At 40.1% G+C, this 21164-nt stretch overlaps 1 protein-coding gene across 13 annotated transcripts in view; it reads right to left on the bottom strand.

Moving 5' to 3' along the window:
* Positions 1 to 13237: 13237 nt before the first annotated feature.
* Positions 13238 to 21164, bottom strand: part of LMO7 (LIM domain 7) — a 192186-nt gene continuing 184259 nt past the window's right edge. For 11 of the 13 annotated variants that reach the window (XM_036893911.2, XM_036893917.2, XM_036893907.2 and 8 more), the window contains 4 exons: positions 18488 to 18769; positions 16547 to 16655; positions 15313 to 15415; positions 13238 to 13989 (listed from right to left, as the gene is read on the bottom strand). In XM_036893911.2, coding sequence (XP_036749806.2) covers positions 13967 to 13989; positions 15313 to 15415; positions 16547 to 16655; positions 18488 to 18769 — 517 coding nt within the window. In that variant the 3' untranslated portion in view covers positions 13238 to 13966. The remainder of the gene's footprint in view (positions 13990 to 15312; positions 15416 to 16546; positions 16656 to 18487; positions 18770 to 21164) is intronic. The other 2 variants (XM_036893906.2, XM_036893914.2) reach the window with 1 other exon arrangement.

The following is a 21164-nucleotide window of genomic DNA, read 5'->3' as shown; positions in this document are numbered from 1 at the left end:
GAGAAGTAACCATTATGTGGCAAGTAAGAAAGAAGGCTATTTCAAATGCTGGATACTGCTAGGAAATATACAATGATCTGTATGGTTGGAAGTAGCAAGTCCATGCAAAACCCCAGCTAAGGTGAGTTGGGGGAGAGGAGGTTAGCAGACAGTGAAGGCCGGATGGGAGCATCTGTGGTAAATTCTACAGACATTGCAACTATAGGCTCCCCTTTCCCTTGGGCACCAGGTGGGGACAGAACAGGAGAGGAGCTGGCAAAGGAAGGCCTCTGGAATATGGGAATGTGGAGTGTGGGCCTTGGAACTATCTGGTAGGAATGGGGACATCACAGGTGAATCCAGTAATGTTCTAGAAATACTGTCATGACTTAGTCTTTTATATACTAGGAATTTCTATGGTTTTATGAAATCAGAGTGACTCATACAAAAAGGGTGTTTCTGTGACATCATTGTGCCTCTGGGTGACCGCAGTGATGGAGTGGGCCATGTGTGCACACTCATGAGGCTGTGAGAGGAGGGAACCATGGGCACCAGCCTAGAATAAAAGCAGGGGCTGGCTTAGGGGCAATCAGACTGTATGGAATCCTAGCTTTGCCCATTACCATCTGACTGGCCTTGGGCAAGCTACCTAAGCTCACTGAGTTTCAGGACCTTCGGTGGAAAGCACAGATAATGCCCACCTTAAACATCTCATCGTGCAAATAAAAGGTAACTTGAACAGCACAGTGCCTTGCACACAGTAAACAATAAATGCAAGCAGTTTTGTGACCTACAATATAGGCAACTGATGCCAGACAATATGAAGGCTGTAACCCAGAGTTGGGAGTTCTCAGAGACCCTATCAGAAACCCCACATTTTATCTTAGTTAAAAAAATTTTTTAGGTTGATTTGTGTTAAAGCTTTCCATTCTTCACTCTTGTGTGACAGATTCAGTAGCACCTCAGGGATTGTATTTGCCTGCCCCCTAGTGGTAACATAGGCCCATTTCAGGCATAAGGTGAAATACCTCATTTGGTTGATTAGAAACCAGAGGCTGGAGAGATAAAGTGACTTCCCCAAGGTCACAGTGTTTTAAAAAGCAGAACGGGAATCCAGGTGTCATCATTCTTCTTAATGTTTGTTTCTAACCATCCCAGGGCTGGAGAGAGCTGAAGGAAGTTTAAGCTGGACATTTAATGGGTACAAAATGCTTTTACTTCACCACTTTTAGGAATAAGGCTATTTTTCCTTTGGTAATGAAGAGGTTTAAATTGCCAGGCCCTCTGCCCCGGCTGACCTTCCATAGAGCCAGGCATAAATGGGTGTGGGAAATCAAAAGAAAGCCTGCAAAGCTTCTGACAGGACTGAGCTCCTACCAGCAGAAGGAACTAAGTCAGTGCATATTAAGAAAATCCTGAGTTAGGAGTCAGCAAGAACATTTTCTACAAGTACACTGACCAGCTGGGATAGAAGGGAATAAAGCCCTCTCACTGGGGTGCCTCACATGGGCTGAAGATGATGAACTGGTTGGAATCCTATGTCTCTTACTTGCTCTGTGGCCTAAAACTAACCTAAGCCTTGTTTGAGAACCAATAAATGAGAGGAGGGCCTATATTTGAATACTAAGTGGTAACATTTTCAAAAGTAAAAGTATTTTGTACATAACAGAACTTTACATAAATGCAAGTGATTACCATTTTCATACTGCACTAGAAGGTGGGCATAAAATCTACAACTGTTATAAAAAATGTCTCCAAGTCATTACGGTTCTGTCATGAGCAAGCCTCTTAACTATCTGAGCCTCACGTGATTCATCTGAATATAAAAATATTCACTTTACAAGAGTAAGAGTTCATGCATGATATCTAGATGTTCAATGTATGTTAGCTGAATCAAAAATGGAAACAACTAACTCTCAATTCTCTCCCTGTAAAGGTAACACAAATACTAAGGGCAGGAGCCAGAGGAGAGACTTGGGTCGATTTGACAATTTGGTTAGAAGTTTGATCAGCACACAAGATGATAACTATGGATTTACAGCTGGATAAAACAGACCACTGCAAACCTGGCCCCATTAATATGATGGGTGGCATGACTCTATTTAGAAAAATATCTGTCTTTTTTTTGAAATTTAGAAAAGAGACTTTGCTGAGTTTTAGGGTTTCCAAAATGTGTTCCATGAAACAGTAAGATTTTGGGGGGTTCCCAGAACCCTGGGAGAGAGGGATAGTGATATAGGAAGGGGACAAACAGGTGGGCTTCTGGGTCCCCCATCTCTGGTTAAACCTGAACAGCTGCATTTTACATGATCTTATTTGAAGGGAAGTTTCTAGTACAAGACTCTTTTTAAAAATAGTATCAGGCTATATTCCAGGGCCCTCGTGAGGCCTGGTGGCAAGTTCTATCCTGATTACCTGGGCCTCCTGGCATGTTCCAGAAGTGGCACTATGAATGCCAACAACTCGCCTTATCAGTGAGAAGTGATGTGGCAAGCGGAAGAGGCTGAGTAGGAGTCTTGTGAAGCGATCAGAGGGTAGCTGATCGCACCGCATACCGATATGGTGCCAAGCACTCACTTATGCCAAAAAGTAATTCAGTTAATGCTAATAACAACTGCAGGATTTATAAGCTTTCATGATCCACATTTTATGGAGAAAGAAATGATTAGCAGACAGCATGATTAACCCCCCGCCAGAAAGTGAGCGGAGGAGTCCTAGTAAAAGCCACAGTTTGGCACCGAACTTGCTCTCTTAGACTCTAGGCTAAGTTGCTCATCCGTACAAATGGATTGTGTGAATAATCATAGCCATAAAGAAAACAACAAGCTCCAGTGTTGTCAGGAGGGTCACACTGCTAGACAAGCGCTCAGAGGCTATTATAAAATAGGACATTTGTTTAAATACAGGTCTCTCAATTTCCTGCTGCAGAAGCCCTAGCAGTGAAAAGGCGCTGTCTTTGAAGCAGGCCACTGCATGGGAGAAATTCTTCTGGAAGGTTGTTTTAGCCTAAAAATTCACATGTGATCAGCATACCTTGTAAATGGGATTTATATATTTCTACAATATTTCAATTTTAAAATGACTGGTAACTTGCCAGTGTAATTTCCTCACCCCCTTTCCCTTCACCCACCACCACAGCCCCAGTAAAATCTCCATGCCCAAAGGTATAGTGTTTAACCCACAGTCGCGTGTCACCCCTGGTGGGGAAGCCCAGCTACACAAGATGGGAAATCTGTCTGCTATGACCTGCTGGGCATGTTTTGGAACCCAGTTACAGTGAGTTATTCTCCCAAACAGTTCCCACACTCCTGAAACCCCTCTCGAAGACACGGCATCTTCCCATTCTGAAAGAGGTAGATTTACCATGGAGGTAAGGAGGCATAAGGCCCAGCTCTGTACTTGCAATGTGTTAGATGTAGGATTTTGTAAAGGTTGCAGAAGAAAAACATTTTTACCACAATCAGTTAAGACCTCTCTTTCCATTCCTGTTTTCCCTCTGTTACTCTCCCCCTTTGTCAGAAAGCAGTGAAGTGGCCCTGGGCATTTTGGAATCTGGCTAAGGGGAAATTGATTCAAAGACGTTACTTGTGTAAATGAATATATCCATGTGACTTGCAGTTATTTCTGTGCATTGTTGGCTTTTTGGGCATAGGAAGGGCTTCCAGGAAATGCCATGATCCTCCATACAGACCCACCCCACAACTGCGTGATGGGAAAACATGAGGGCAAACATCCAGTGAGATATAAATGTGGTCCCACAATACCCAGCTTCAGGAGAGTTAGGTAGTAGGAAAAAAACAAGGACTGCCATGAATAAAACCAGAAGTTACTCAGTGGATAATTCTTCCAAATCTTACAGCTCGTATTTGAAAGAAATTTTTGAGATTTTCCAATTTTGAGACTCTTGGAAATTTAGGTGACAGAACCGGAAAGAACCATGAAGCTGAAAGAACTGTATAAACTGTCAGGAATATTTTGCTCAGCCATGCTAAAGGAAAGATGATATTACCCATTATGTCTATGAAAACGTATTACACCATCACAGGTGCATGAATAAGAGATCAAAGACTGCAGAGCCGAAACTGGAAGAAAAAAACATTCTACAGGTGTGTCCGGTAGTTAATGAGTAAAAGTGCCCTTGCTGGACTTTGAGGCTTGCACAATTTGTCAGCTGCTTCAACTCGGTCATTTCTCCGGATTTTTGCATCGTAAATGTTCACTTTTGTATCTAATTTTGTATTCTCTCTGAAAGAGGGTGACTAGTTTTCTTAACCTTCAGTCAATCTGCCCCTGCCTGCCTCCACGCCTCACCCCCAATCTCCTCAGGGCATTTGTATGCTCTTCCCTCTGGAATATTCTTACCCTAGAAAGTTGCACATTTCACTCCCTCATTCTGTTCATGTGTTAGTCTGTTTGGGCTGCTCTGACAAAATACCACAGGCTGGTGGGTTATAAACAACACAAATTCATTGTTCATAGTTCTGGAGGCTGGGAAGTCCAAAATCAAGGTGCCATAGATTTAGCAACTGGTGAGGGGCCCCCCTTCCCGGGTCTTAGGTGACTTTCTGCTGTGTCCTCATGGGGTGACAGAGACAAGAGATGTCGCTGGAGTCCCTTGTTAGGGTGCTAATCTCCTGCCTGGGAGCTCCACTCCCATGCCCCAATCGCCTCCCAGAAGGCCGCCTCCGAAGACGAACACCCTGGGCGGCAGGCAGTATTGGACATATGAGTGGAGTGGGGGACACAAGCATTCAGTCTGTAGCCACCCAGGTGTCCGCTCAGACATCACCGCACTCAAGAGCCCTTTCTTGGCCACCCTCTCTAAAATGGAAACCCTTTCATTTCCCATCACTCTCTAACCCTTTACGCCACTTTACTTCACCACCTGCCTATTCGTGTGTCTTCCACTATAAGTTCCACAAGAGGGGTGACTGGTGTTTTGTTCACTGCTTTACCTGCATTGTTTAGATCAGTACCTAGCTCATGGGTGGCACTCAAAATATATTTTGGGTTGAACAAAAACGTGTGTGCACACATGCACATGTATGTATACAGAGATAGATACCCAAATCCACTGAAGGGCTGATCTGCCTAATAAGAACTCAATTAACACTGTTAATATCCAACTCAAAATCCTCATCTTCCAGGGGTTCCTATGCCTTTGCCCACTTGCATCGGGTGTATTTTTCATTTTAACAGGTGACAGTTCCAGCAGTCTACTGATCTTTTTCTCTGAAGAGCCCTAGGTAAAAAAGAAATCTAAAACGAATAAAAATTGTTATTTAAAACACTGGCAGTTCTTAAAATCCAGACCCAAGTGTTTGGCAAATACTTGCCTCGCGCACAAAGCAATGGCTGCGGCAAAATCCCCATCTGGAAGTGTAATCGGTTCCTTAGCTGAGGAAGCAAGAAAATTCCTGAAACTTCACAGCCTCTCAAGGCTGGCACAGCTCCGGAGAGCCGTGGTCTCTCCAGGCTGCTGCTTAGAGAGCTAAAAAGTTCCCAAATCTACTCCCCATACAGAAAAACCCTAAAGCCCGGCATAACCACCCATTAGAGAAATAAGGCCCTAACTTTGCAACAAGCTGGATTTGCTCCCAGCAAGGCCAAGATCGTTTAAATTTCCTGTGAATGCTTTAGCGAGTCCCCTGTAGGCCTCAGCGCTGGGGTGTGCCCAGACTACTAACACGGGATTGATCGGTGATTGGAAAGCTGGCTAGGAGGTTATAAAACAGGAAGGGGAAAGGGGAAAAAAACAGAAAGCTTCTGGATTTCCCCCCCATATTGTGCGAACACTGCCACCTAGTGTTATAAACACATAAAAGGAAAGTGCAAAGTAAAAGAATCTTCACAGAGAAATCCAGTTAGGAATACAGTTGCATTCTATGCTATTTATTATTCATTTCCTATACTTTAGTCAATCCTGTTTTATCTCAAAAGCTGAATACAGCTTATTAATTCTTTCTTTCATAACTGAGCAATTATCATTCAGCTAGGAGTTAACATGCAATGTTTGTTTCTACTCGCCGGTCACTTTTATTCTAAAAGTATTATAGGAAGTGATTCTGTTCTCGATCACACGAAGCTCATGAGATACAGGCTATTAGTAACCCCTGCACTACTTTGTTTTACACAAACCAAGTGAGGCACTGAGAGGAAAAACAAGTAGAGCAAGATTACACATTTAGTAAGTGGCGAGCCCCAGACGCTGTGACTCAACATCGTTGTCTTGACCATTACCACCCTGCCTCTCATTCTGAGTGCTAACTGCCATGAAGGCAACATAAAACAATTAGAAAATTTGGATCTGGTTGGGCAACAAAAACAGCTCATTATGAAAAAAGCAAAATTCAGAGTGGGGCTGAGTGTTTATCTGATCACCAATAGCTTTTCACATGGGCATTGTGTGTCTGAAAGTTCAAGGTCCTGCCCCAGGTGTATTATAACCACATGAATAATAGAACGAGTTCCACTGCTAGTGCTCCAATTCTCCAACGCATGTAAATATATTTTAATGCAATTCCCTTCACCTAGTATAATAAAAACACATTAAAAGGATGTAAGATGGGACAACCCCAAACAGGAAAACAGCTAAGTTCCAGTTCTGGTCTGGCTTTCAGTTGCCAGAACTGTAAACACTTTCGTTCCACCTTTTAAAATAATGCACTACCTCAGTTTGGAAAAAAAATAAGAGATGCACATAGCCCAAATATTAATATTCATATATAAACCATATACAAGCACTACAACAGGTTATCTATGTTACTAAAATATGCTAAAAATAAAAGGCAAAAAGATAAATATAAAAGCAGTATTTTAAACTATTGGTATAAAAAGTTGGCTCAAAATTTATATTTTTCTAGATATTTTTGTGAACCCAATGTGTCTGAACAGTCTCTAATGTTACAAAGTATCTTGGTTAGTGATAAAAAGCTGGGGAGATTTGTTTGTAGACTAGTATGGGCATCCTGGCATCGCCTGACTGTCACAAAGGTGCAGCTGGGAGGAGTTTGTCCTTAGTCGGTTTCCTAAGTCATGGCACTCATTGCTCAATGCCTTCTGCCATGTAGGTAGGACTTTTGTTTAAAGTGAGTTAGTAAATTTCCATCTCCCTATACAAACTCACTATTATTCCTTTTGTGTATAAACAAACTGGTTCAAACTGTGAACATATATCATTTGAAAATATTTTTAAACATATTACTTTGCAATGAGAATTGCTACACATGAAAATTGCTTTTTGCAACAAAACCGTATCACAATGGAAATTTTTTAAACATTGATTTTCAAAATATTTTCTCTAGAGCATGTTTCTTTCAAAAGGAGTTATTTTCTTATTCGTTTAAAATTATCACCTTTATAGTGCAAGATTTTTAATCTTGTTTTTATATTTTAAATGTCTACTAAGGAAAACTACAGCCAGCCACTTATCAGAGAACAAGTCAACAAATTTCGAACATTTCTGCTGCAAAGGAAAAAATGCGTTATTACTGCCAAAGTAATGAAAACAAAGCCATCAAACATTGCTGCCACCCAGTGTAGAAAGAAAAAAAAAAGATTCTCGTGTTCCTTCCCTATCTCATTACACAGTGTTATTCTGCTCTAGCAGAGAACTTGTTTTAGAAAGTAGAGAAGTGGTTGCCAGGGGCTGGGAGGTGGGGGATGTGAGGAGAGGTTAGTGAAAAGGTATAAACTTTTTGTTAAGATAATAAACTCTGAGAATCTAATGGATAAAATAGTGGCTATAGTTGGTAACACTGTATTGTATAACTGAAATTTGCTAAAAAGTAGAACTTACATGACTGCACAAAAAAAGAGGTAAACACAGCAGTTTCCTCTTATCTGAGAGGGTATGTTCCAAAACCCCCAGGGGATGCCTAAAACTGCAAATAGCACTGAACCTTATATATACTAAACTGTTTTTTCACAGTATATATACATATTACATACGTCCCTAGGATAAAGTCTAATTTATAAACTAGACACAGTAAGAAATTCACGATAACTAATAATTAAGTAGAATGACGACCATACGCTTTATAAAAGTTTCGTGAATGTGGTCTCTAGCTTGCTTGCAAAATACCTTACTGTGCTGTACTCCCCCTTCTTGTGATGATGTGAGGATAAAACGCCCAGGTGATGGGAGGAAGGAATGATGCAGGCACTGTGACCTAGTGTTGGGCTACTACTGACCTGACGCTGCGTCCGGAGTCAGAACATCTGCTTCCGGAGCACAGCTGGCTCTCTGTGGAGAGCAAAACATGGATAAGAAAGGTCTTGTGTATGTGGTTATGGATACGTCGGTGAGATGATGGATGTGTTCATTGACTCCATGGGGCAAAGTCATTTCACAATGTACATGTGTAACAAGTCATCACACAGTTTTCTTTAAATATCTTGACTTTGTCAATTATACTTCAGTAAAGCTGTAAAAATACTTTTTAAATAAAATTGGCCACACTTGTGAATTTCTAGTTACAATTTAAAGCTAAAATTTGCAATACATGCAATAAAAATAGTAGGCTAATGATAACATATGAGACTCTGTGAATACATTCTGGAATCTCCTTTTTGCTCCAACGTAACTGTCTCATCAGTGGGTAAACACAATTTTACCATGAACTGGTTTTAATAGTTTACAGTTGAGTGTCTTCTGGAATGTTTTCCTTTTGATGGCTCATAGAGAAGCAGTTCTTGTATTTCATCACTCAAACAGAAGTTAGCAAATACCATAGCTGAGCAGTGATGGAGACACCTGTATTATGTAGCAAACCTCCCACACTTGTTTTCATACTTGTTTCTTCTTGACTTCAGCAATGTTTTCTGTGCCTCTCCCAGCAATACTCGTTGGCAAAGGAATACACTTATGTGGGTCCTCATATTATTTTCAGTATTGCAGTCATTTGAACGTCACTAAGATTTGCCTCTCTACCATCAGTGAAAGATGCTTGTAAACATTTCTCATATGTAGTATGCAAAACACAGATTAAGTCTTATGTGACTTTAAACATCACTGAGAAAATTATAGATATTCTTCATGCTGTTCATGCTTTAAAAAAAATATTGCTTGCAAGATGATACCACAAATAAACTGTAATACAGCACAACATGCCAAGTGAAGGCATCACTGTCAAGCCCTCCCCATTGTGTGATTCCCATTCAGGCCTTAAGATACCCTGTATTCTCCATGCCACATGTGTCTAACATAGCTATAGGCATGTCTGTCAACTCTATGAAACATTTTTAAAGCTTAAGGTTTATTTCCAAATATTAATACACACATAATATATTCTTCCTACAACAATCATCTTGCGCTCATTTTGGAGACCATTCTCTTAATAAATGAATTATGAACTGGCAAAAAAGACAATGGACATATACGTCCCTGGAATGACCACTATCTCACTGAAAATTAAGTCCACCAAGACTATGTCATTTTACTACATTTTAGTGATAATGATAAGCACACACTCTACATATGAGAAAAATAGTTTTAGTCAAAATCATCCTAATATGTACCATTAAATAAATAGAGGCATGGGGGGGGATATTGTTATTGGTAAATATCAAATATAATGCCCCCATCCTGATCTCTGGAACCTATGAGTATGTTATCTTATATGAAAAAGGGACTTTCAGATGTGTTAAGGATCTAGGGGTAGAAATGACCTTTTGCTGACACAACAGTTTATTGACCCAAAAGCTTCATGTGTTTGAGAGGAAGAAGTTGAACACTGGATGGGCTGTGCTGCACAGACCTTCCAGCCTTTAGAAAGATGGGAAGGTGGATGCCCCAGTGGCTTCCCCCATGAAGGGCTGACCAAATAGCCTAGACAGGACAATAGGGGCTGCAGTGAACATTGGCACAGAAACCAGAGAGAACAACATGCCTCCACAGGCCCCACACAGGTTGTAAACAAAACCAAAGGTCAGATGCCACCATGGGGAAGAAGAGAGCAATAGGAAAAATCCTGACTTGACTGGACTTAAATCTGAAAACGGTGAAATGGGGCACGAAGTAGACATGCATTTCAGTTATAAAATTTTACATAAGTTTAATTATGGAAATGTTCGTTTCAGAGCTGAAGGTAATAGTATGAAAATACCACACTTGCCATTGTGTCTCTAATAAACCTGACACCGTGAGTACTCGATAAACTCACTAAGGTGTCAAGCAATGGCAAAGGCTCTTTCCTGCCTTCTCTCTCCTACCCACTTTCACCGGGCCTCCTCTTCAGCTATGAGCTTTATTCCTGAGACTAAAACACATTCAAAATGAAGGCACCATGGACCGCCTAAACCTCATTATGCGTCTGAACTTGAAACTGACACATACTCAGCATTTTATGATAGGGAGCTAGTCTGCTCTGCAGGTAGAAGCCAATGTAGGCTTGACCTTGGAGTGTCTTTGATGGATGTTTTTCTGCTGCCATAGAACAGGTTGAAACGGTGAAGAAGCCTCTGACAAATCTAAGAGGAGCTCTCTATTTAACTTGAAATGGCAACAGGCAGGTCAATGCCTCCCATGCAGGTTTGTGACACTACATTACAGCTCTAATGAGGCACTTCAGCTACTAAAAAAGGGCCATTAGAACACAAAACTATGTAAGTTGAAAGCCTGAATGTAACCTAGAAAACACTGTGGCACCATTTCCCTGATTCTAGTGGGCCTCACATATGGAATTTTAAATAAATTTTACTTTTTTTCCTCCAATCTAATGGGAAGAACAAGAAGTCTTGATAGTCTTCCACAGGACTGTTATAAAATTGGTGTTGTAAAATACTTAACGACACATGAAGAGCTTTGAAGATCTTGACAGTGAAATCATTAAAGAGCTTCACACAGAGTTGTCAAACAATCATCAAGAGTTACTAGGTCAACTGAATGTTTTAAACAGTATCAAGGGATAATCTTAAATATTTTAAAAAAACATGACTTCCTTTCATGAATTTTTATGAAGGAAAACTGAAAAAGTAGGTGACTATTTTACACACTCTATATAATCACAGAATATTCCCAAATTATCCGAGTTCCTAATGTTTCACCTCATCACTACCATGAGCTGATCATTTATATTTGCTTGAACAGATCAAGTGTTCTGTCCACTACTCCTTCACACGATCCTTGTTGGGTACCACTGAACAAATATTCTTGTCCCCTCCTATTTTCTCCATATTGTTTCCTAAGAAACTCACTGACTTACAAGGTCTTCATTATGAGAGCAAAAGGGTTTCACATAAAGCAAATACTCAACAATTTTCAGGAGGACAGTGTAAACTTGGTGGGTGACTGACTCCTCACTATTTGCTCCACCACACTCCCACTCATTTGCAATTGCATGATTTGGAAGTCAATCTTCATTTAAGGGGGTGCTGATTGCCAGGGGGGTAGGGTAGAATTACCCTTGGTTCAAAAATGGACAAGTAATCCAAGTCTGGCCAATGAAGAGAGAAGGGTTTTGCTGTAGGCTTCTGGAAAAGTTCCCCTACACACTAAGAGCAACGAGGAGTCAGTCTCTCTTTCAGTGTATATGAACAAAGAAGCATGAAGCCTGTCAACATCATGCACCGTGGTAGTAACCAGCCTTAGGATTAGGCCACCACTGTGGATGGCCAAATAGCCTGAGATTTAATGAGGTGGCCCTTTGATGACATTACTGGACTGCTGGATTAATCAACCTTGATATCCTCTCAGGTGGGGGAATACAGTTTGTGTTTAAAGCCAATTTGAGCATGCCAAAAAAACAAACATTAAAGGATACTATTTCTTTCTATTTAAACCCAAACCCCTATTTCCAGCCCTGCTCATGTCAACCTTGCAATATGTCCAAAACGGAACTCTCAGCGATCAGTCTCCAAACTATCCACCCTTGAGGTCCCAGACTTCAGCTGTCACTTCTCTTTAGGTCCTGTCATGTTTTGGAGCTGTGATCTCTTATTCATCTTATTCCTTTTCACAGTCTTACTACTGCTTCATGGATACATTACCACACACAGCATATTTAGGGCGCTTCTCATTCCTCTACCAATCAGGATAGATGGAAATATAAAGTAAGTAGGAATTCCTTTTCACCAGCATGAGCTAAGACTTGTCTTTTAATCCCTCTTTCAGATTGCAAGGACAGATGTCAAAGTGTCAAATAAAACAAAATTCCAACCTTGGTACCCTATTAGACATGTCTCTCAACTCAATCAGGCAGTATTTATTATTCCATGCCTACCAGAGAGTTTTGGCTTTTTATTTGCTAGTTCTCACTGTGTGATAAGTGAAATTTTCAAGTAAAATACTAAGATTATATTCATGAACAGAACAAATTGAAATTTTAATGCTATTTTCCTTACTGAATTTAGGGCCTCATGTGTTAATGTATAGGGGGTAAGATCACCCTCTCCTCTTCTCTATGATCATGCTTACCCATAAAACAAAATAAAAACATTTGCTTTCTCAAAAGTACTGGAGAAATGAGCCCTTCTCTCTACAATCCAATGTTAACACAGAACTATACACATAATGAGTTCAAACACAGAATTCTTATGTTAGGAATGTTAGGAGTTTGGAATTGAGAATTATATTCTTTATGCTTTAGAGCCTTTCATACATTTTTATTTTCCTCAAACACATATTGCTTTAATTGTCAGAAATAAGGAATAACTACTAAAAAAAAAAATGAATTTTTAGTGTTCTCTCACATCCAAGATATATTTCTAGCCTATTCCAATATGTTCTTATACACTGGAATTATCCACTCTACTTTCATTGTTAAAAAGATTTCATGCAAGTTTATATTTTTGCTCAAAGCATGCTAAAGTTTTATATTCTTGCATTACCACTTCATATTTCTAAAGCAAAGTACATTTGGGGGCTTTTTTCTCTATATATTTTCTAAACTTACTGCTATTTTATCACTGGGGAAGCAATAGAATAAAGATTTTATGTGAATGACCCAACAATTCACCATTCACTTCACCTCTTCCCATAAAAATGTATTGTATTCCAAAATAACTTACTCATCAAAAAATAAAAATAAAGTTCCTTGTTAAAACAGTATCAAGATTGTGGTGATAGTTTCACAGGTATACACATACCAAATTTGTCATACTGCACAGTTTAAATATGTATAATTTATTATGTCAATTTATACCTCAGTAACAATGCTAAATAAAACATAATATCAAGAAAAGCCACATATGGAAATATGATTTAAGAATTTATAAGGCAGACACACACCAACAGAGAAAAGAAAAAAAAAAGAACCACTTCTTAAATGCATCAGCAAGTTTATTTACAAATGCCGTTGAACAGAAAGGCTCACTAGTTTTTGGAGAAAACTTCGGGTATACAAACTGGGATGATTTTCCATTAATGAAAAGCAGAAGCTTTCTATTGGAAATTGCTTAGCCACAATTCTGGTGAAGAAAACTGAATTCCCCTCACCAAGCAAATAAATGTTACATAACTTTTAAGAATCATCCTATTATATAGATGAAACGAACAAAACAGAAAGCAAATTTGGGGGTGCATTTTAGTGAGTTTCCTTATGGTTTTGCATTAATTTACATTACAATAAACAGAGCAAATGCAATTACATATTTATATTAACTTTGTCCAATGTTTCAGAACTTTTAAAAAAACAATAAAATAACCCCCTTCAAAACACCACTAGAAAGTCAAACTAGATTGTCAGCCTCAAAAATACTTGCAAGTTCTTTTTTTTCCCTTGTGCTTTTAAAACGCTGAACTCAGAAAGTAAATACTGCACATTCCCCCACATATAATTACCTCCTTATAAATAAACAACAACAAAATACAGGTTCTAACAGGACTATAATGCTTCAATGTAATCTAAAGAGGCCCCACAAAGTGTTATTCTTTTCTTCTTTTTATAAAAGAGACCAAAAACGACGTACAACATATATTTATAGCTCTACATCAGCATGAACCGCCTCCTCTTCTATCTGCAACAGTGCCTTCGAAAGGAGGCCAACATCATATGGCGGTTGGCCGTCCAGCTGATCAGGCAGGGAGAGAAGAAAGAAATGGACTTAGATTCAGAAACACTTGAATACATCGCCACCCAGGACATGTAGCAGTAATCACTCAGAGAATGGCGCCATGAGGTAGAAAGCGCAACCTTGTCACTCACTTAAGATAAAGCCAGGTAAATCACAGCCTTTGGATTTTAGGATTCTTTATTTGCAAAAAATGGAGTAAAAAGTAACTGCTTATATAGAAATGAGTTACACTCAACTCTCTATTATTTGTATTGGAGGAGAGAAAAGGCATGGGCAATTTTTCCATGATGACTCCAAAAATCAATTATATTTGGCTTTGGAACTTGATTAAAGAGAAAAGCACACACACATACACACACTCCCCCCATCACAAGCCCAGCCTTGACACTCCCCAACCTCAGCAGTAGCATCCAGAAAAGGCTTGGACTGCTGGGCATGAAGGCTCAGAACCCACAGACAGGAAAAAGAGAGTTGACTGGGCTTAAACCATTTCCAAAGCACTCTCCACATAAAGGGCCATGTAAATACCTCAGAGCTCAAAAGCAAATGGTTTTGCTGACACCTTTCACAATAAGGAAGAAACACATGTTACCAGCATCAAGGTTCAATATACAAACAGGAGTAAGGGTTGTCTTTAAGTCTCTACCAACAATATGCAATCGAATTACCTATCCTGTTTTATAACACGTATTAACACACACAACCATGCTTAGACATAATGCATAGCATGTGAAGTTTCTGAAAAACTCATTTTCTCCAAAAATGACACTGAAACACATCAGAATTAGTGCTCCTTCAAAAAATATTGTATATATTGATGATTATCTAGTAACAAAGCATAAACCAACTATTCTTTATTGCTTTTTTAAACCAGTTTTTAAAGTTGGTCATATTCTAAATCCCATAATCAAAGCCCAATGTAAGTGACAGGAATCAGCTTATGATGAGGGACGATTCCTCAGCCAAGGAACAGATTGCAGGCTACACAGAGAGTCAACTCATTCTAGATGTCTGTTTGGTTTGCTCACATCCTCAAGTCATTAGAAGTTTCTCCAGACATTGAGCAGACAGCACAGGATGCTGTCCTGACTCTGCGCACGCGTCCCTCTCCGATTCCTCAGCCCCACAACCCACCCATGTGTGGCTGCACTTCTGGGCACTGGCCGTCCCCTCCAGGAAGGGGCCTTACTAAGACTCCTAAAACCTGGGATTCTGAGGCAGGGATCTGGGAGGGGAGGTGGTTGCAGGTTCAAGGAAATGCATGGGAACCCGGGGTCTCCGTAGAAGACAGGAGATTTTCTCCCTGATTTGCTCTCTTACATTTGAATCTGAGATAGCAGTCGTTGCAGTACAGTTGGTTGTCTCTGATTCTGACTTCAGCTCCTGAGGAAGAGCCTCCGAGGGCACAGTCACAGGCCACGCACTGGGGGACAGAGAGACACCCCCAGTCAGTCATCCGCAGCATTCGGGGTGCACCCAGAACAGAACAAACAGCTGAGCAGAATGCAGCTGCAAAGCTGTTAGACAGATTTCAGCAAAATAAAAAAAAGGCTAAAAGATAATTAAATCAAGCCCGCCAGATGAGACATGAAAGTATTCATAAGGCCAATTTTAAGAGCCAAGATGATCATTCTAAATATACTGAAAGAGTAAAAATGATTCGCCGACTGACCTAAAGGAATTTAGTCTCCTTTCCTCACAGGGGGGTACCTAACCTCACAGAGGATAGATAAGGCACCCCAGGAAAGGCCTGGCCAAGTGGGCCGAGCCTAGGTTTCTGGCTTCCCCTTGGAGGTGGGCCACACCCGGTGTCCTCTCTGCAGGAGCTTGGCAAGTGTTCACACAGGGCGCTTTCACTTCAAGGACGGACACTTCCATTCCACGTGCTCAAACACTAATTCTTTCAGCGCATTCTGCTCGGCCTAGGAACACCCCAAGCCGGCCATATGCAAGCTTCAACAGGCCCTGGTCTGCGGGACTCCAGGATCAAGAACCGAAGTCTCTTTCTAGCCCAGTGAGAGTTCAAGAATCATTCAGATGTGTCTCTAAAGACAGATACTGAAAACAAAGTCATTCCAGGCTCACTTCTTTCTTTTGTGCAAAAAACCCATTACTTGTAAGCAGGCTTTGCAATGGTAAAAATACTTCAAAAACTTTTCCTTATATACTCTCCCTATTCCAAGCCAGGCCTTCAGACACAGTAATAATGGCACTTCCCCATGCTGTTAATAATGCTGGTACAGTATATTTCAAGTATGCCTATGACAGCACGTTTGAGAAAGCCTTTATGTGCTATAAATTTTACTTACAGAATCTTATAAATTACTTACAGATGGGAAATAGAAAGTGCAGAGTGTTTCTGGATTTAATTTTTGAGACTAGGCTCAAGGTTTAAGAACCAGGCAGTAGCAGGGAATACGCAATTCAAAGTGCAGCTCAGACCGAGAAGCACCGCGCGATTCTGTTAGCGGCACATCCACGCCAGCGCTACAAGAAGCCATGCACTCTCCAAGCAAAGCTTTGCGGGCCTGCGGGTTGCTGGTCTCAGTCTCACCTTAAAACAATGCAAATGATAACAAAGCCCCAGGGACTCGATGATCATGGCGGCTCCTTTGCCCAGAATGTTATTACAGTAGGAGCACACACGCTTCCCACTGACTGACCTACGCGCAGAACAAGAATGGACAGAGGCTTTTATTTTTGCAGCTCCAGGTTCTGTAAAATCACACTCCGGTATTAACGTGACTGATGATTTAAGAAAGTCTCTCTCCATCTGTGGGAGGAAAGATTTCCCCAGCCCAACCAAAGTATGCCTTCACTAGATTGACCCCTATTCATGCAAATGAACAATTTCAGTGTAATTAGTCCATCCCACACTTCATGGCACTGCCCCCCTCAGATCACATCTGTTCTCAGCAACAGTCTCCCGGTACGCTAACCTGACGGACATCTTCTTGCCAGCTAACCTGACAAAGCACAACTGTAATCATGTAACTCCACCCATCACAGCACTAAAAGAGAGCCCAGCTTCCTCGAGAGGTACTGCAAGCCTAGTCAACCACCCCTCTCCACTTTATTATCCCACCCTCTTCACCATTCACCCAATCATCCAAACAGAAGCATCATTGCCTCCCTGACAGGGCCTCTGGCTTCCAGGGCTGCCTCTGCAGAGAATGAAATGAAATCTGCCCAGCAGCTACCAGGTAGACAGGTATTTACTTTGCTTTGGATACAATTATTATCTTCTCTCCCAGGTGCAAAGGTAAGGGCTGCTTCTTACTTCTGCATCCTACAGTACTAGCACAGTCTAGTGACACAGGAAAGCACATAGCTGTCGAGTGTCTGATGTTAGAGTGCCGTCTTCTAGATAAGAAAGGTTAGAGGTTTTCTGGGTATAAAAGCCCACAGTCTGCCTCCTATCTCCTCTCCTAGGGGGAGGCTCTTGGTTAGTAAATGGGTACTCTCTCCTCTGCCTCCCTCCGACTTGACAGCCTTCATCTCTCTCCCATACTTACCGTAAATCCTTATCCCTTCTTCTCTTAATTCAAGGTCCCTGATAAACACTGTATAGACCTAGTACAAGCAACATTATTTTTGATGGACATAAAATGATTTTGTAACAAAATCCCTTATTTAAAAGCAAAAACAAAAAACAAAAAACAATATTCATCACTGTGTTCCTACTTATCAATATTTCATCTGCAATGAAAAGTAGCATATACCCTTAAACTCCTGTTGGGTGACAGCAGGAAATTGCTGTACGTGGCTTCATGAAGCATCAGTGACCTGTGGGGAAGCTCTGCCAACCTAAAAACCCAACACATGCTGATATCTGAGTTTTACTCCATATCAAAAGACAAGGTGAGTCAAGACCTAGTATTGTTGGAACTTAACCAGTTCCTGCAGCACATGACCTAGAATTCAGTTGATGTAGCCTGAGCAAAATGTTGGCAGACCAGATAAGATGCAAGTAGTGGTGTTGCAAATGAAAAACCTAAAAAGCACTATCAAATTAAACATCTTTTTTATCTAGCACATTAAAAGACAATGGAGCTTGGTTATATATTTTCTTTTACACTCAGTTTCTACAAAATGTGTTTGTATAAGTCTCATTAAGACAGTCCAACACTTTACAATATTGCTCTTACTCATAAGTTTCAAACACAATCACGAGCTACTGTCTATTTTTATGATTCCACACTGAGAACTCTTTGAGTACGTCAGCATCTAAGACTGACCAAGAGCACAGGCAAACAGGACAGTGGCAATGAAATAAATGCTTAAATGGCTCCACAAAACCCCATAAATGCTCTCAGGCTAGCACACGAAGCTATTAAGAAAGCCTTCTTAACTGATTTGGTAAATGAACATTAAGCTTGATACCTTCCAAAAGCCTTGTTTTTCTTTTTCCACTGGAAAAATCTGGACAAGATTTTGGGGAAAGTGTAATGAAAAAAAAAAACAAAAAACACGCATGCCTAAGGGCTGCCCTCACCTGTTGCGTAGCTGGGAGCCTGACTGCGCCGCTGAGGGAGAGTGGCTGCGGGGCGTGGGAGAAGGTGAGCTGGTGGTCTTCGCAGAGCCGGCTGAAGGAGGGGGTACGCCGGAGGACGGATTGCGCACGTAGGCACGGTTTGATGAGGACACCAGCTGGGCTGGAGGGCGACTGAAGTCTTGAACAGAGGAGGAAGCGTAGACGCCTGTAGACTGATTGAGCCAAGGAGACTGTCTCCATGAATTGGATCTTGGGGAATCCAGGTTATCTAGAGATTCACCTCTGAAACAGAAAAGGGATCCGAATTATATAAAACATTCAACTAAAATTCTATCATTGTAGTCATTAAAATACCTATTTTATGTCTTTTATAAGCAGGTATTAATCTAAAAAGTCCAGTTACATATAAAATTGCCTTTAACAGCTAAAGCTTCTCATCAGAGGCATTATGATATTTCATATTCAATTAGCCTACATTTATTTTTATTTTTATTTACTTGGTGCTTAGGTAAAGGAATAGATAACAAAGTAGAAAGGAAAATACTAAGACAAATACTTAAATATTAATATGTTAATGTTAATAAATATCAGAAGACAATATGCCTTCATCCTTTAACTCTTTAACTGTTTAGACATATCTTAATTTTTTAAACCCAACCAAAAGATATATTTTTAGTCATTACCTATGTCAGATATTAGACTAAACACTGTCACAAAGATGTTAAATTTATTTAATCCTCACAATACTACACATGTTTTTAAAGATCTCACAGAAGTTAACTTGCTGTAGTAAAAAGCCAGTCACACTAGTGAAACTGGCTTTCAAACCAAGACCACCCAGGCCATTCTACTGTGCAGTCCTCATTCACTCACTACCTAAAACTCCAAATTTAAGCACCTATTTAAAGTCCACTTTAGAGAAGCATTCATCTATCTAGTTCTCTTAAGTTGAATATTCATTTATGGTAGGATTTCGCTCACAGATTTATTTAAACACAATTTTGGAAAATCTCTCTTAAATGAAGTTGTATACTTAACATTAATTCTGATCTATGAAGACTGACTCCAAATTATGAGAGCTTTTTCCTACCTGGTCAATTTTGTTATTACTTTGAAAATTTTCTCTCTTATCTCGAGTTTGAAAACCATTTCTCTTTTATTATAAAAGTACCATGTCATCATGATGAGAAAGACCCAAGAAGTATAGAAGGATATTAGAGAGGAATAAGGTCCCCTGCCCCAAAACTCTCTCATCCACAATTTACCTACCCTATTCCCCAGGGGTAACCACTCTGTGTATCCTAGACTTTCTCACCTATGCAAGCACATATTTACACATACATACAAATTTACATATGTAAATACAGCCATTTCTACCTATATATATAATTTATTCATATGTTTAACAATCTTAAACAAATGGGATTATTCTATAACACATATTCTTTGTAACTTGCTTTATTCTATATACTACATAATATCTTAGGACTATCTGCATGTAAGTTCATGGGATAGATGGTACTTAGGTGGCCCCCAGTGAATCATCCTCTGGGTATCCATGCTCTTGTGTAGTCCCCTCCCAATGATTTTGGGCTTGGCCATGTGACATGCTGACCAATGGAAGATCAGCAAACATGATACAAATGATACTTGCACATTAGGACTTATCCCTCCTACAAAGTTTCCTCTTGGAATCCAGATGCCATGTCATGCGGCAGCCCAAGCAGCTATGTGGAGGCCTATATGGAAAACAGAGGCTCCCAACCAACAGCTCCAGGTGAACTCTCAGTGGAGCATCTACATCAGGGGCCAGCAAACTATAGCCTGCTACCAAGATATGTACATCTCATGAGCTAAGGGCATATTTTCTGACCAGTCATAAACAACACAAGGAATATGTGATGAAGACTTATGCGGCCTACAAAGCCTAAATTATTTATTATCTGATCCTTCACAAAAAAAAATTTGCCAACCCCAGCTCTAAATGACAACAGCTGCCTAAGTGCCCCAGCTAACACCATGCAAGGCACTGCCCAGTCAGCCCTCAGAACTGTGAGAGAGAATGATTTGTTATTTTAACCCACTATGTTCTGAGGTGGCATGTTGCGCAGTGATGGTTCATTCCTTAGTAGTTGTATGGTATTCTACCCTATCAGTGTGCCACTATTGAAGGAGTACTTAGTACACTCTTATTAATAGACATTCTGATTATATATATATTTTTTGGTAGTGCCAATATTCAGGTGTATATCTTTTGACATATCTCTGCATACTTATCCAAATACATCAAGATAAAGAACCAACAATAAATTGCTCTCAGGCTACAAACCTAAAAATTTTTGCTTAATAAACAGTGAAAAACTATCCATCCAGTTGGGAACAAGAATTCTTGTTTCCTTATACAACTGTCATTTATAGATTTAATCATCAATCATTTAACTCTCTACAAATCCTATATGGAGATATATTATTGTCGTTTTAGAAGCGGTGCTGATCTTCTATATGTTTATTGACTTTGTTTCTCTTGCTATGAATTATCTGTTCATATCACTTGTCTGTTTCTATAAAGTTGTCAGTGTGTACTTAGCGATTTACAAAAGTTACTTGTATATTGAGATAACTGGCCTTTGTCTAATGTGCCATAAATAATTGTCCTGTTTTTCATCTGTGGAAATCC

The sequence above is a fragment of the Manis pentadactyla genome, chromosome 17 (genome assembly GCF_030020395.1).
Source record: "Manis pentadactyla isolate mManPen7 chromosome 17, mManPen7.hap1, whole genome shotgun sequence".
Classification (NCBI taxonomy): domain Eukaryota; kingdom Metazoa; phylum Chordata; class Mammalia; order Pholidota; family Manidae; genus Manis; species Manis pentadactyla.
The sequence above is the reverse complement of the archived record's forward strand: the minus strand, read 5'-3'. Positions and strand labels throughout refer to the sequence as shown.